Here is a 13,238-nt window from a genome sequence, read left to right on the forward strand (position 1 = left end):
ATACCATCGATTAAACAAAAAATGAATGAATAAACTATATACTGTCTTAACTGTACAAAGATATTGATAATAAATTATCCACAAAGTTCATTATATGTTGTTCAATTTAATTGTAAAATCTTGTGCAATATAGATACTTAAAAATGATGTTGAATTTACTATGTACATTTAGTAAGGTTAAAAAGTCTAAACAAAAAATTAATTTTTTAACCAGTTATACCCTATAGGTACTCTTTGTCGTTTATATATTATGAACTACTGGGTGCGTTGTTGGTGCCGGTGGAGGTCGTATAAACATTATTATTATATATATACCACGCGATATTTATGTTATGCGCGTTTTTAATACCACATCACGCATAAAACATATTATTTTAATATTAGATTATATTATACACTGCAGTGGTATTTTGATATCATACGTGTTTTGAACCTTTCTGTTATTGTCTATACCGTAAGGTAAGCTCAATTTTGGTTTTTATTCGCAGATTATTATAATGTAAATTGTAATATGTTATTATAATGTCCTGCAGTGTACCTGATATATTTGCCACCTGTCTCCTTATATTTACACAGGCATATAGGTACATTTGCAGTAGACACTCCTATTGTATATTTATTATTACATGCCACAATGCGCGTTACTACATAAAGAATTTTTTATATTTTCTTAACCAAAAATCTATTATTAACCTGTGATGAATATAGATATATTATATTACTACTACTCAAAAAAAAAAGGCCTCTGGAAATCTGAAATGATAAAAATCCCTTCAGTGGAAACCAATTAGGATGGAGATTTTTGATGCACGAGTACCACTATGGATGGAGCCGCGACTTTGATATCTATACATCACTCTTCTTTAACGAACAATAGTTATAATTGGACGAATCAGTTCATATTAAAGTATTTAAATTAAGGTTTCCAATGTTATTAACCATTACATTGTTATGCATTCTGTAAGTTGGTTGTGCATGAATACAATTTCTGTAATCGATTTACCGATAACACAAATATAACATGTACATGTACATCTACTATGTAGCTACAATATAATATCAGCTAGTTAATATTATAATATATATTAACGTCTGCACAAAATTATGAAAACATTTTTTTTAGCCCGAAAAGATTTCTCATTTACTTCAACTCTAATTTATAGTAATTTAGTAATTTGTATAGGGCTATAGATATATTCGTTTTTAAATGAAATAGATACGTAAGATAAGTACTATTCAATTTTAAATTTGTCAAACGCAAATAACTTTTTTGATTTGTTGGCGTATTTAGATAGATATTATAGTATTCTCCCGTATTATAGCCCTATATAAATTGTCATTACATTGTACATTACATTTCCATTGTTTATTTATTTTCGTTTATTTTTTGGTTCTCAGGATCACATTCAGGAAGTGTTGGATAAATGGACACAAATCGACGATGAGATTTGGGCCAAAGTGATAGTGCTCGAGAGAAACCGTCGAGTGGCTAAAGCTTACGCCAGGGCACCAATACTCACGGTCAACGGGTCTGACGAAGGATTCGACGGATACAGGTAATAATATTGTTAAATTATAGCTAAAACAAATTAGTATAAGTTTGTTGATATTTGAGACTTTTTAATGGATTGATATCATGCATATAAAGGCACAAATAGGAAAAAAAAATTAATATTATTGAAACGGGGTTGAGGAGAGTCGAATCGAAAGGATTGCTCTGTGCAACGTGGGTACATATTAATCGTCTCGACTCTCGAGTATGAATTCTATACTCCCAGAAGGTTATTATTCCAGAAGAGTTAGTAGGTAGTAGGTATAGACATAATTCGTTGTGCTATTGAGATACGAATCTCTCACATGAGATTGATAACAAATAAATTTGTTTAAAAATCTGCAGTTGTCATAATAGTTCACTATATAAAATTATTATGGTATATTTGTTTAGCTGCAGCTAGCGTTCTTATTTTCCTGCAAAAATCTGTTTTTATATTGATGAATAATTTTTTTCGAACAATTTAATTAACACTCGCTTACCCTAATCGTCTTCCGGTCATCTACAGACACATTTTACATAATCATCGTTGTAGGGGCTTTAAGAATTAGTGAAATTTCTGAGTGATTTGAAGGGAAGGGGTACTCATGCCATTATCTATATTGGTCTAAGTCCAATAAAATTCGCACCTTCACTATTAGTTCCTTTATAATATTATATAGGCACTTAATATAAGTTCCACACACATATACACTGAATTATTGCAATAATAATTTATTATTATGGATCGCCAAGTCTTTTTTTCATTAAAAATACACTATCGCACAATAATTGTTTGGTATATTTATTCGTATTATTTAAAAAAAAAATGATTGTTATTAAATATATTTAAACTTTTTTAACTTAGTTTAATTAATTATTGCAATAATTATCGTTGGGTTGTGACAGAATAATAATATGATTCGCCTAGGCAGTAACCTTACAAAATTTAATAAACGTGCGCATGGTGTACTACATTACTACAATGTTATGTCATTACTTATTAGTATCGGAGGTTAGTACTTGTTGTAGGTAGGTACTTTGTATGTTGTTTAAAGAATGCGTTTCCAGTAAAATATACACGCGAATTTCGATTTAGGATGCATATTGCATTTATATTAGGTATATAGGTGCACGCGCCATATAATGCACAACGATTATCGACATAATATTGTTTAATATGGTCACGGTATAGGTAGATACAAATCGGTTTCGATAGTGGGTTTATAATATTATACATTAATAAGGATAATATCACGATAAATATATTATTATTATTATTATACATCGTAAAAGGTTTACCATTTATCGGTTGAACCTACATGGCATTACGATAATAATTATTGCATATAAATTATAATAAATATTATTTAGCGTTATTACTGGCAATTCGTCTTTACTCATTAGTCATTACCTTTCAGAGACACCAACGTGACGCATTATGATAGTTTTAGTAAAAATAATGAAAACATTAAAAGGAGTTATTCTGTGACCTGTGCGCCTATTGTTACTGACCGCGAAAATAATATTAACGAATTTGATTTGGCGGTTTCCGCGAGGAAATTTTAAATTGATTACTCAACCTTTATTGTAGGTATATGTATAATTAGTTATAATAATGGGTATTACACAAAACAAACGCAATGAGGTATACAATAATACAATTATAATAATCAATATGGACGTATAACGTATAATATTGTTATTTTCCAATGGATAAAAATATATTATAATGTACAGGTCTAGGAAATAATTATCATATAATTAGTGATTCAATTGATTATTTGTTTTTATTCAAAGAAATAACACTCGACATTGTGGCCATTATAGATACTTACATTTCTGTATAGTATTTTTAAATTGTAGTGTGAAATTCAATAAATTGATGAAATAGTAATAATAAATGAGATTTAAATGTAGTACTATACTTTAGGGGCTTACACATTACAACAATTATTTATCCATATTGGACTGCTGTAGGAAGGAAATAAATTAAAATAATTATACATCAATGTAGATTTCTTAAAGGTAATATTATTTATCCATTACATTATTTCCACATACATTTAATTTCACTAATAAGTTCATATACAGTTATAATATAATAATTCATAGATAATATTTTATTTCATTACACACACGCGCATATTAAAAAGCCTACATTGATATTTTTAAAGTTTTTCATTATTCGCTATTACTATATATTTATATATAAGCCCGCGAGGTTTCGACTTGGGTGTATTATAGGCTATATTGTTGTGTCGTATTATATTTTTATAAAATAATATATATATATATATATAAATATATTATAGGTAGTATAATATGAAAATTCTCAGGACGGGTGTTCGTTTCATTCGGCGAGAACTGTTAAATCATTTCAGTAACGAATATATCACTTTCAACCCAACACTCGGTTATAATAGTTTTTTTTTTTAAATACAGGATTTTAAAACGAAAATTATTTTTTATTTTTAAATCTTATATTATATACAAATTCTAAACAATATAACAAAATCCAAAAAATATAATATATAATGACATAAAATACAAAAGTCTTTTGATACTATACATTATATCGATACAAAGTTGGCACCCAATTATTCGAATTAGCATTTGTTTTATATTTTATAATATATTATATACCTATATAAGTATTGTATATTCTAAGAAATGTTTTCTGGTTTTGGAATTCTCTTCCCGCAAGTCAGTGAACTCTCTCGGCCATATGTACACAATTTGTTTTTTCTCCTCTTCTACCACCACCTCCCCGCCATCAACGTCGCCGCCACCACTATACCTCCACGTCGCCCTTCTCGCGTTCTTCTGTTTCCTTATACGCGCTACACACACGTGCGCTTTCCAATTCAACTCAATTATTATTACCACGCCGATAACAAAACCGCAGTCGTTGTTTGAATCGCGACAATTTATACTCGGACTATTTTCTACACGTAAAAGACTACACACACACACACACGCGTATGTCCGCAAGTACGCGAATACATAATATACATCTATATACGTAGATGGTGTGAACCGGGTTCAACACACACGCACACACGCGTATATAATATAATATTATTATGTATGTGCTAGTAAATCGTAAATCTCTTTATAATCTATAAGTCCACAATAGAGCGCAGGCCAATAGTTGAATATTTATTGTCGTCGTCGGCGGCGGTGGCGGCGTCGGCGACGAACGCGTTCGCGCTAGGGGCGCGCGACCTATGAGAACTTTTCGAGATGCGAAAAATAGATTTTGAAACCAGTCGCGTGCTATAAATATACGAATATAAGCATAATATATATATATGTACACCTATATTATCTAAAGACGAGAGATTTATAGCATAGGCCGTGTGATGTAATAATTTCAAAACAAAACAATATAATAATATAAAATAAATAACGCGCGTATTATTACTATAGACGAATGTGTAATCTTGCAGTATAGTATCGTATACATAAAAATGAATAACGCACGTTCTTATGACACTGTCTTATAGACTTCTTGGAAATGTCTGTACAAATTCCGACTGATTTTGCACACATATTTCTTCAGACTCAAGAAGTTTCCTTAGTTTCGTTTTACAGTCCTTAAACATAGATTGATTACTATTATAGCTTATATATCCATAGCCTTTTGAAGACTTGACATTTTCTTGGTATCTTCGTAGGGGGAGGGGACTAAGAAACGGTTTTTGAAAATTTTCATTTTAAAAAAGTGCTCATCCATGGTGACTACAGCCGGAAATCGAATATTTTGTAGTATGCACCTATATGTATATATATATATATATATATATATAATATTATCGTGCCATATTTTATGTATTTTTTTATTTTTTCATGAGCGAAGTTAGGTTATACACAGCTATAGTATATTATGTATATAATACATATTATAGTTGTGGTTTAATATATTATGTGACTATGTGAGTTATAATAATTTTTTTTCGTATCATATATAGTATATATGACGTATACGTGATATATAATATATATGTTATGATATTCTATATGGTAGACATTATAATACGTCAAGTCGTCGTCGTCGCACCATATATATTTATACCTTATGGTATTGTGATTTGTGGGGCGTATTCGAAGCGAAAATTGTTTGCTGGAGTCTTTAAAAACGTATAAAAATTCTTTGGCGCTCGAGCCGACTATATCACAGTTGAATGCCAAGGACTCAAAACGCGCCCATAGCTCCCAGCGTTCAAGTTTCCGAGGCGACTGTAATAATCGTAATATAATAATAATATTATTATCATCATTGTTGTGTAATCGTCATCGGAACATGTCGTTAGAATATTATATTAGTGCACTATATATACGTAGGTACAGTAGGTATCAGAGTTATTCACAAGGTGTACTTGTCTCCATTTTCCCCTACAATGATAAGCTTAACTGACATAACCATTTTTCAGGATTATATTATTATATACAGTAGTTAAGGTATACTATCTGTAAAACTACACGATAAATTTTTAATTTAGATGCATTAATATTTCAAACAATTATTTTCTTAACAATTTATACGAAAAGAATTAGGTTTTAAAATTAAAAAATGAATATTGCAACAGTACCTATAAAAATACTAAAAAATACAACAAAATCAGAATTTGAATATAGATACATTAATTTAATATCGAAAAATAAATGAAGGACGGAGGTGAGCATGGTTGGTGAGAATAATAATAAGTAATAGCAAGTATATAGTGCCACAGTGGTATATATAATGTAAATAATAATCGTTCATTATTATTTTCTAAACGACGGCGACGATGTAATTTCCAGCTTTTCATAATAAACCTATAATTATTATTTATTCTAATGTTTTCTATTATTATTTATTATATAATTCTAAATGAAATATTTTAGCACAATACCTATTATATTGGTAACCATCATACAGTTTCTTAAACGAATCATGTTCACGAATTTCGATACTATCATTGAGTGTTTTACTTTTATGGAACTATAATAATATGATTGTGATTTAATCGACTAATTCGTTTAATTGTGAATCTATTTAATGAATAAAATCGATTTACGATGTCTGAATCATTGCTTAATAATTTATAGCTCACTATATCAACATTTTTGACTTGCCTATCTTCTTTACTATAATGACTATAATGGATCAAACGAATAGTAAATAATAATAATATAATATTAATATCACATAACATACTACAAAGCGTGAGCGTATATCAAATGTCGCGCATAAATAACATTATATAATAAAGTACCTATGTTAGGTAGTCACTGCTGTCGCGGTAGGTACCTACTATAATAATTTTTAAATAGTTTTTCGCGGGATGGAATATTCCGGTTGAAACTCAATGTCATATTATTATATACGCAGTCTTGATTTGGAAAACGTGGGCTATATAATAATGTACCTACGTCGGGGGTGCCCACGACAAGATGATGGATACTATAAAGTACAAGATATATACAGGTATGATCGTAGTATAATATATCTACAAATAAACATCCTGACCTCCGCAAAAATATAATTTTTTTTTTTCGATTTTGGACAAAAACACGCTGGATTGACTTTGCGACCTGTGCAGCAGTTGTTAAATTATATCTTCGGTCGGGCGAGGTATAACGTATATACTATTAGATTTTAATAAACATTTTATTAATATGTAAGCTATATATTATACATTATTTGCGTTTATATCATAAGTTATGACATATGATTTATTTATACACCCAATTATGATACAATACATATTATTATGTATACCCGCCCACAGATATTGTTTATATAGTTACGCGGCTACATGGGCACCGCATATAATAATAAATTTAAATGAAAACATCGTGTGTTTCACACTAATCTTCAAGACGGGTCGTCGTAATAAAAACAATAAAAATGCGAATTCTTCGGGCACTCAAGTAATAATATATTATACTATAGAAACAAATCGTATTTATTCGTTTTTCGTCTTACATTCGTTTCGACTGCATCGGCAGGTCGACTGACTAAATCGTTGCCGGGTGGTATAATGTAATATAGGTATCTACCACATTTTTTCCACTGTTCTTTTTGCGATTTCTTAATTAGAACGAGAATTCGTGTACGCAACTGTTATTATACATTTTTTTAGTCTGGGCACGACTGCACGACACTTGAACATAAATTTGACGGGGCACCGTTGCACAATAATATTGTATTGTTGCACCTACGCGCGCAGCAGATGTGAAAATGTCAGCCTGTTACACATTCGAAAGGGTGTTATGATATGATTTTATTATTGTTATTATATTTTGCTCTAGATCTGAAGGCGCTTATAATCGTTCCCCTATCGAAATCGATAATCAGGCAGTTTACTAGCTATAAACTATAATACAGCAAGACACCCTTAGGTATATTTTTATTTTTATTTTTTGATCTTCAGCCTGGAAATTATTGCCATTACACACATATATATATATTTAAATAATTATATAAACTTATTGTTAATCAAAAATATTTTATAATGTATGTACGTATAGGTATATAGGTAGGTATATAGGTATATATCTATTATTTCGTTCGCGACCACGTAAAATCGTTTTAAATTATAGTGTAAATGTCCCCTATGAACTCCGCATGCAGGTTTACCAGTAAGCTGTACTCATGTGAGCGCGTGTGCGTGTGTGCATTCTGTATTGCAAAATAATATAATAATAATACAATTTAACTTATTATCGGTGCGGTTTACGTCTTACGAGAAGGAAAGATTAAACAATTATTATTTAACTAACTTATAGTATTTTCTATGGTGATAATATTATGTATTTATTTTTATGGAAAATAACAGAATGACTATTGTAAGGTTTTCGTACGCGATATCGGTGGGTTATGATTTCGAGATTTATGTAACAAAAACTATATATTGTTATTATTATAATATTCTCGGTTGATATTTTTCCTCTTTACTATTTTTGGTCGAAATGGCAGGCGAGTTATCGGAGCATAAACTAATACAACATTCAGATTGCGAGTGTGGTTTCGAAATGCAAACTGAATGCTATTTGCTACATTTATAATATTTATATATAATTGTATATATGACAATCGGTGATCATCGAACACACAATAATCGTGTTTGTTATTATAATTTTTTTTTTTTTTTAAGGGTTTGTCGTTGAACTATTGAAATTGTTTAGTTCATTGGTCTTGCACGAGGCGTACCTATAATATAATAATATATTATATGCATCTGCCATCTACAATAATATAACGATAGTTAAGCACACTATGGTCGAATTAAATTCATTTTTTTTTTTTTTTTTTATTAATGATATTCTCGGTAACATGGGCCATTGGGTTTACAGTGAGAAATATATATAAAAAGAAAACAATTACATGAATTGTATCTATATCTAAATTATACTAAATTTTGGTTAGAAGATTGGCGGCTGTGAGGTAATGGATTAAGGATGGTTGTTTAATATTTCTGAAAGTGATGATTCGGGCAGGTTGAAGCTTGTTCGGGTATTGAGCGAATTAAATTCAATTTTAGTGTGCCTGTTAGGTTTCGTCTCAAGAAGTTGAATTATTTTTTTAAATTAATTGTTTATAAATTAAATTGTATGATATCTACGACCAGCTTCCAATTGTCATTTTAACGCTTACAATACAATAATCATGCATTAATAAACTATTTACTATGTAATAGGTTATATTATGTCTAATTATTTCCACTTTATAATCCGTTGTGTTAATTCAATTTTTCCGACGTTATGACAATTAAACGAAACAATGTTATGTATATTTTATATATTTTGTACGTTATGTTATTGTTTTATTATCGCGATATATAAGTTCTTTAATATAATTGTAAGTAATATGTCACAAAGGTATTTTATTTCGAGGTCGCAATTTTTATTCTTTCAATAAGCGGTTACTATTAAAATATTATGTTTGTTGTATAAGTGCATAATATGTTTTAAATCTGAGCATGGAACCTGTTTGAGTAAAAAAATAAAAAAATCCTTGTTTCCAACTGTCGAATTACATATTTAATTGAATTTTCAAACATAATAATAATAAATACAGCAGTCGATACGATATTATTAATGATAAATTGATAATAATATGAATTTTTTTAGAGAATATACAATCTATATACACAGAGGCATAATAAAAATATGTGCTACAATATTTAGAAAAACATGAATATGGTGAGGGATTAAATCATCCAGTAATCGCACTTCCTAAATAATATGAATCAAAAATGTTTTCGATCCGTGGACAAATAAAAAAACTTTCGTTTTCGTATTTCTCGACGATAATAACTGCACATACACCACCGCATTAAATTCACGATGGTATATGATGATGGTATATATGATGCCTATGTATATTATCTACGATCGAAATCAAGAACAATAATTGTTAATAAATAAATAAATATTATATTATAAATTTTTTTCAAAGGAATTAAAAGCAAAATATAATTTAAATTTACGAAAATCTATTATTTAATTAACCATAAAAAAAAATTTGAAAATTAAGTAAAGATAAAATTCATCTGAAGTCAAATGGCCACGATCGATTATAATAAAAATAAAAGTACATAATCACTTTGATCCCAAATTCTATACTAGGCGCAAATACGTATTTATAATATATGTATATAAGTATTTGAATTCTTCTAATATTGTTTCATGATATAAGTGCGTATCATGTGCGGTGTACTCGAAAGATGGCAAGGGGTCGCTGAGAGAAGGGGTAGAAAAAAGACCCAATGTCACCTTCTTTCAAATCCGGTCGATCCGGTCGGGTGGGATCCAGTCAGGTCTGCGATAATAATTTAATAATAATATTATCATATTATTATTATTCGCATCATCGCGATGAAATCGAACGCGAAACGGGCTCCGGTGACTTGGTGTACATTGTATTATATTTATACACCTTACGCGCTCGCATATTTTACGTAATATATTATAGTATCATAATAATAATATTATCGCAATGTCGAACACTTGCTATACAGCAGAGGACGCGTGACGGTTGAGATACGAAAAACAGATAGGTACCTATAGGAATACCTATATCTGCCGAGTGTTTACGGAAAATGACTTCGAGGCTTGCGGCCCGACATTTCAGCTCGAAGGCAGACAGTTTATCGTGCGTATTTATAATAATATTATAATATAATGTTATCCACTTTTTTCTACGCAAACGTGTACGACATATATACACACGTTGTAGGTATAATCAGTATAATATAACATGACACGTCATTATATACTACGCGAGAGACACCTGAGTGTAGTGTCGGATTATCAGTAATTCAGAATTTATAATATATAAGAAATATAATAAGTATTTGATAGGTATTATGTTGGAAAATTAAATTATGATTTTTCTTTTGTACATTTAATATTGTATATTCTGTATTAGCATAATTAGCACAAAAAAAAAAAAAAAAATCACTAATGAGTTACTTAATATTATTCTCTATATTAATAAAAAAAAAATTATTTGTTACACAATATACTAAATTTGAGGATTTAAAGATACCCTCGGGTATTTAGGTTGCAGTAAATGGACGGTAGTTATAGTGAGTGAAGTGATAGGTGGCACGCCCTCAGACCCCAGTATATTAGTAGTAAAAAAAACTAGCATTCTTTTTTTTTTATCAAGATTTTATAATTTCTTTATTTTCCGGTTTGTATAGACGTATTATAGGTATATAGGTCGGACTAGGTCGGAGTGAGAGTATAATAATATTAGGTATGTATCATAATTCGGTGTTTGAGACATTATATTATACGCATTATTATTAAATTTGAAGATAAGCACTTGCATTTTTGTTTCCGTATAGAAATTAGTTCACGTGGATGATGTCCGAGAAGATTATCCAAAATTAGTAACTGTGCAACGGTGACCACAACCAAAAGGGGTGTCATTAAAAACTCCTTATTAGGGTTCATGATGAACGATGATGCGTCGCATAACAGAGGGCGGTAAATCGTAGTCTATTATATAGTTACACGCACTTACGCTCTTGCAATGATGCGATGACAGTTGTATACAGGATGACTCTCACGACAGCAAAGTGTACTCATTATTTCGGTCAATATTTTTATTTTTATATTATAAGATTAATAACCTTACAATATGCCATAAGCACTTTATATTTTTGTGTACGATTGTATTAAAAAAGGGTTACAAATTATATTTTTCAAATTTTTTATGACTCCAATCAAAATATTTTTTCGACATAAAATCGAATATGGACATAAGACATCGAAGCACTTAGATTAACTTTAAATGATATATTATATGCTTGTAGTGCGATAAAAAAGTAACATATTTTTTGTAGGTATTTTTTCGATATATTTTATTAGTGGCTTATAACTGTGGCTTAGAATAATAGATTATAATTTTATAATATTAAAGTTTGCTGATGTTAATACTTAAAGCTTAAAGGATTAAATCACTCTGTAAGACGTACGTACCAACTAATATATTATAATACATTTAATAATATTATAATGGTACATATTATGTAGGTCCTCGTTTTGGTTTTGTGTGTAATCAACTGGACATCATGGCTTTAGTATATAAGTACTTACACGAATGAAAACGTTATACCAACGAGATGAAAATATTTATAACTATTATTATTAATATAAAATGTTATATCTAGGTATATTATAGAGTGAATTGAGCGCCGTGGACGTGTATGTTATGCATTTTTTTTTTTTAAATAAACGAAACTGCCCGGCGGGGCTTTTATATATATACTATATAATATACGTGTAACTGATGCAGCAGTGAATCCTGCGAACAAACGCGTATTCTTCGATAAAAATCTGGAGAGATACAATGTAGAAGTATGGTAAATAAATTAATGACTATATTAAAAAATAAAAAAGAACCATCCGGCCCAAAACTGCGTGTAAAAAACTGCGCGGAGTTTGAATAATAATAATACGTCAGTTGGTTTAACTCTTCGGCTATATTATATTTAATATAATATAAGATTGGCTTTAGACGACGACCTCTAGACATATATATTATAGGTATTTACATGGTTGTACGCAATAGGCTTATCGGACATTAATTTACATAATATATTATGATGATAATGCTCACTATATATTAACGATTGCATTTCCCTAACCCTGGACATGTGATGGTAAATTAATAGATCTGTTAACTCGCTGCAGCAGTTATTAGATTATACAACACCGAGCGAGCATATAGAGCGTTTAATATATAATATTTTTTCCAAACCATTAATATTTGACTTATGATATGCAGCCATTTCTAGGATGACAACACTACGACGAAGGCGAGTGTGTTGCAGTCTCCGAGGTGCGACACGTGCACACAATCCTTTTATAGTATTTACAGTTTTTTAATCACTGATTTTTGAAAATTTTGTAGGTAATCTTAGAGATACACTATATTATGTCAAATACTCAGATTTATATTATTTATTTGAAGAGATGATCTTGTAGTGGTTAGGTTACGTTGTAGACTTTTTTTTCAAAATATGAAAACCACATTTTGTTAAACTATAAATTGTTGAGCCGGTTATTTTATTTCGAAAATTTTGATTCGTAGGTAGTAGGTACAAGGTACATGCATCTTAATCGAAATTCAATCTAGTAAATTCTCCCTATATATTATTAAAATTCGTGTCTAAAAATCTCAACTCAGGATCTAAAATGGTAG

At 29.8% G+C, this 13,238-nt stretch overlaps 1 protein-coding gene across 2 annotated transcripts in view; it reads left to right on the forward strand.

Annotated features, from left to right (window-relative positions):
- Positions 1-13,238, forward strand: part of exp (expansion) — a 165,718-nt gene that overhangs the window by 115,828 nt on the left and 36,652 nt on the right. For both annotated transcript variants that reach the window (XM_015508112.2, XM_015508113.2), the window contains exon 3: positions 1,399-1,556. In XM_015508112.2, the coding sequence (XP_015363598.1) occupies positions 1,399-1,556 (158 nt within the window). The remainder of the gene's footprint in view (positions 1-1,398; positions 1,557-13,238) is intronic.

Source organism: Diuraphis noxia, unplaced genomic scaffold (assembly GCF_037042655.1).
Source record: "Diuraphis noxia isolate RWA-SAM2 unplaced genomic scaffold, SU_Dnox_SAM2 contig0002, whole genome shotgun sequence".
NCBI classification, from domain to species: Eukaryota; Metazoa; Arthropoda; class Insecta; order Hemiptera; family Aphididae; genus Diuraphis; species Diuraphis noxia.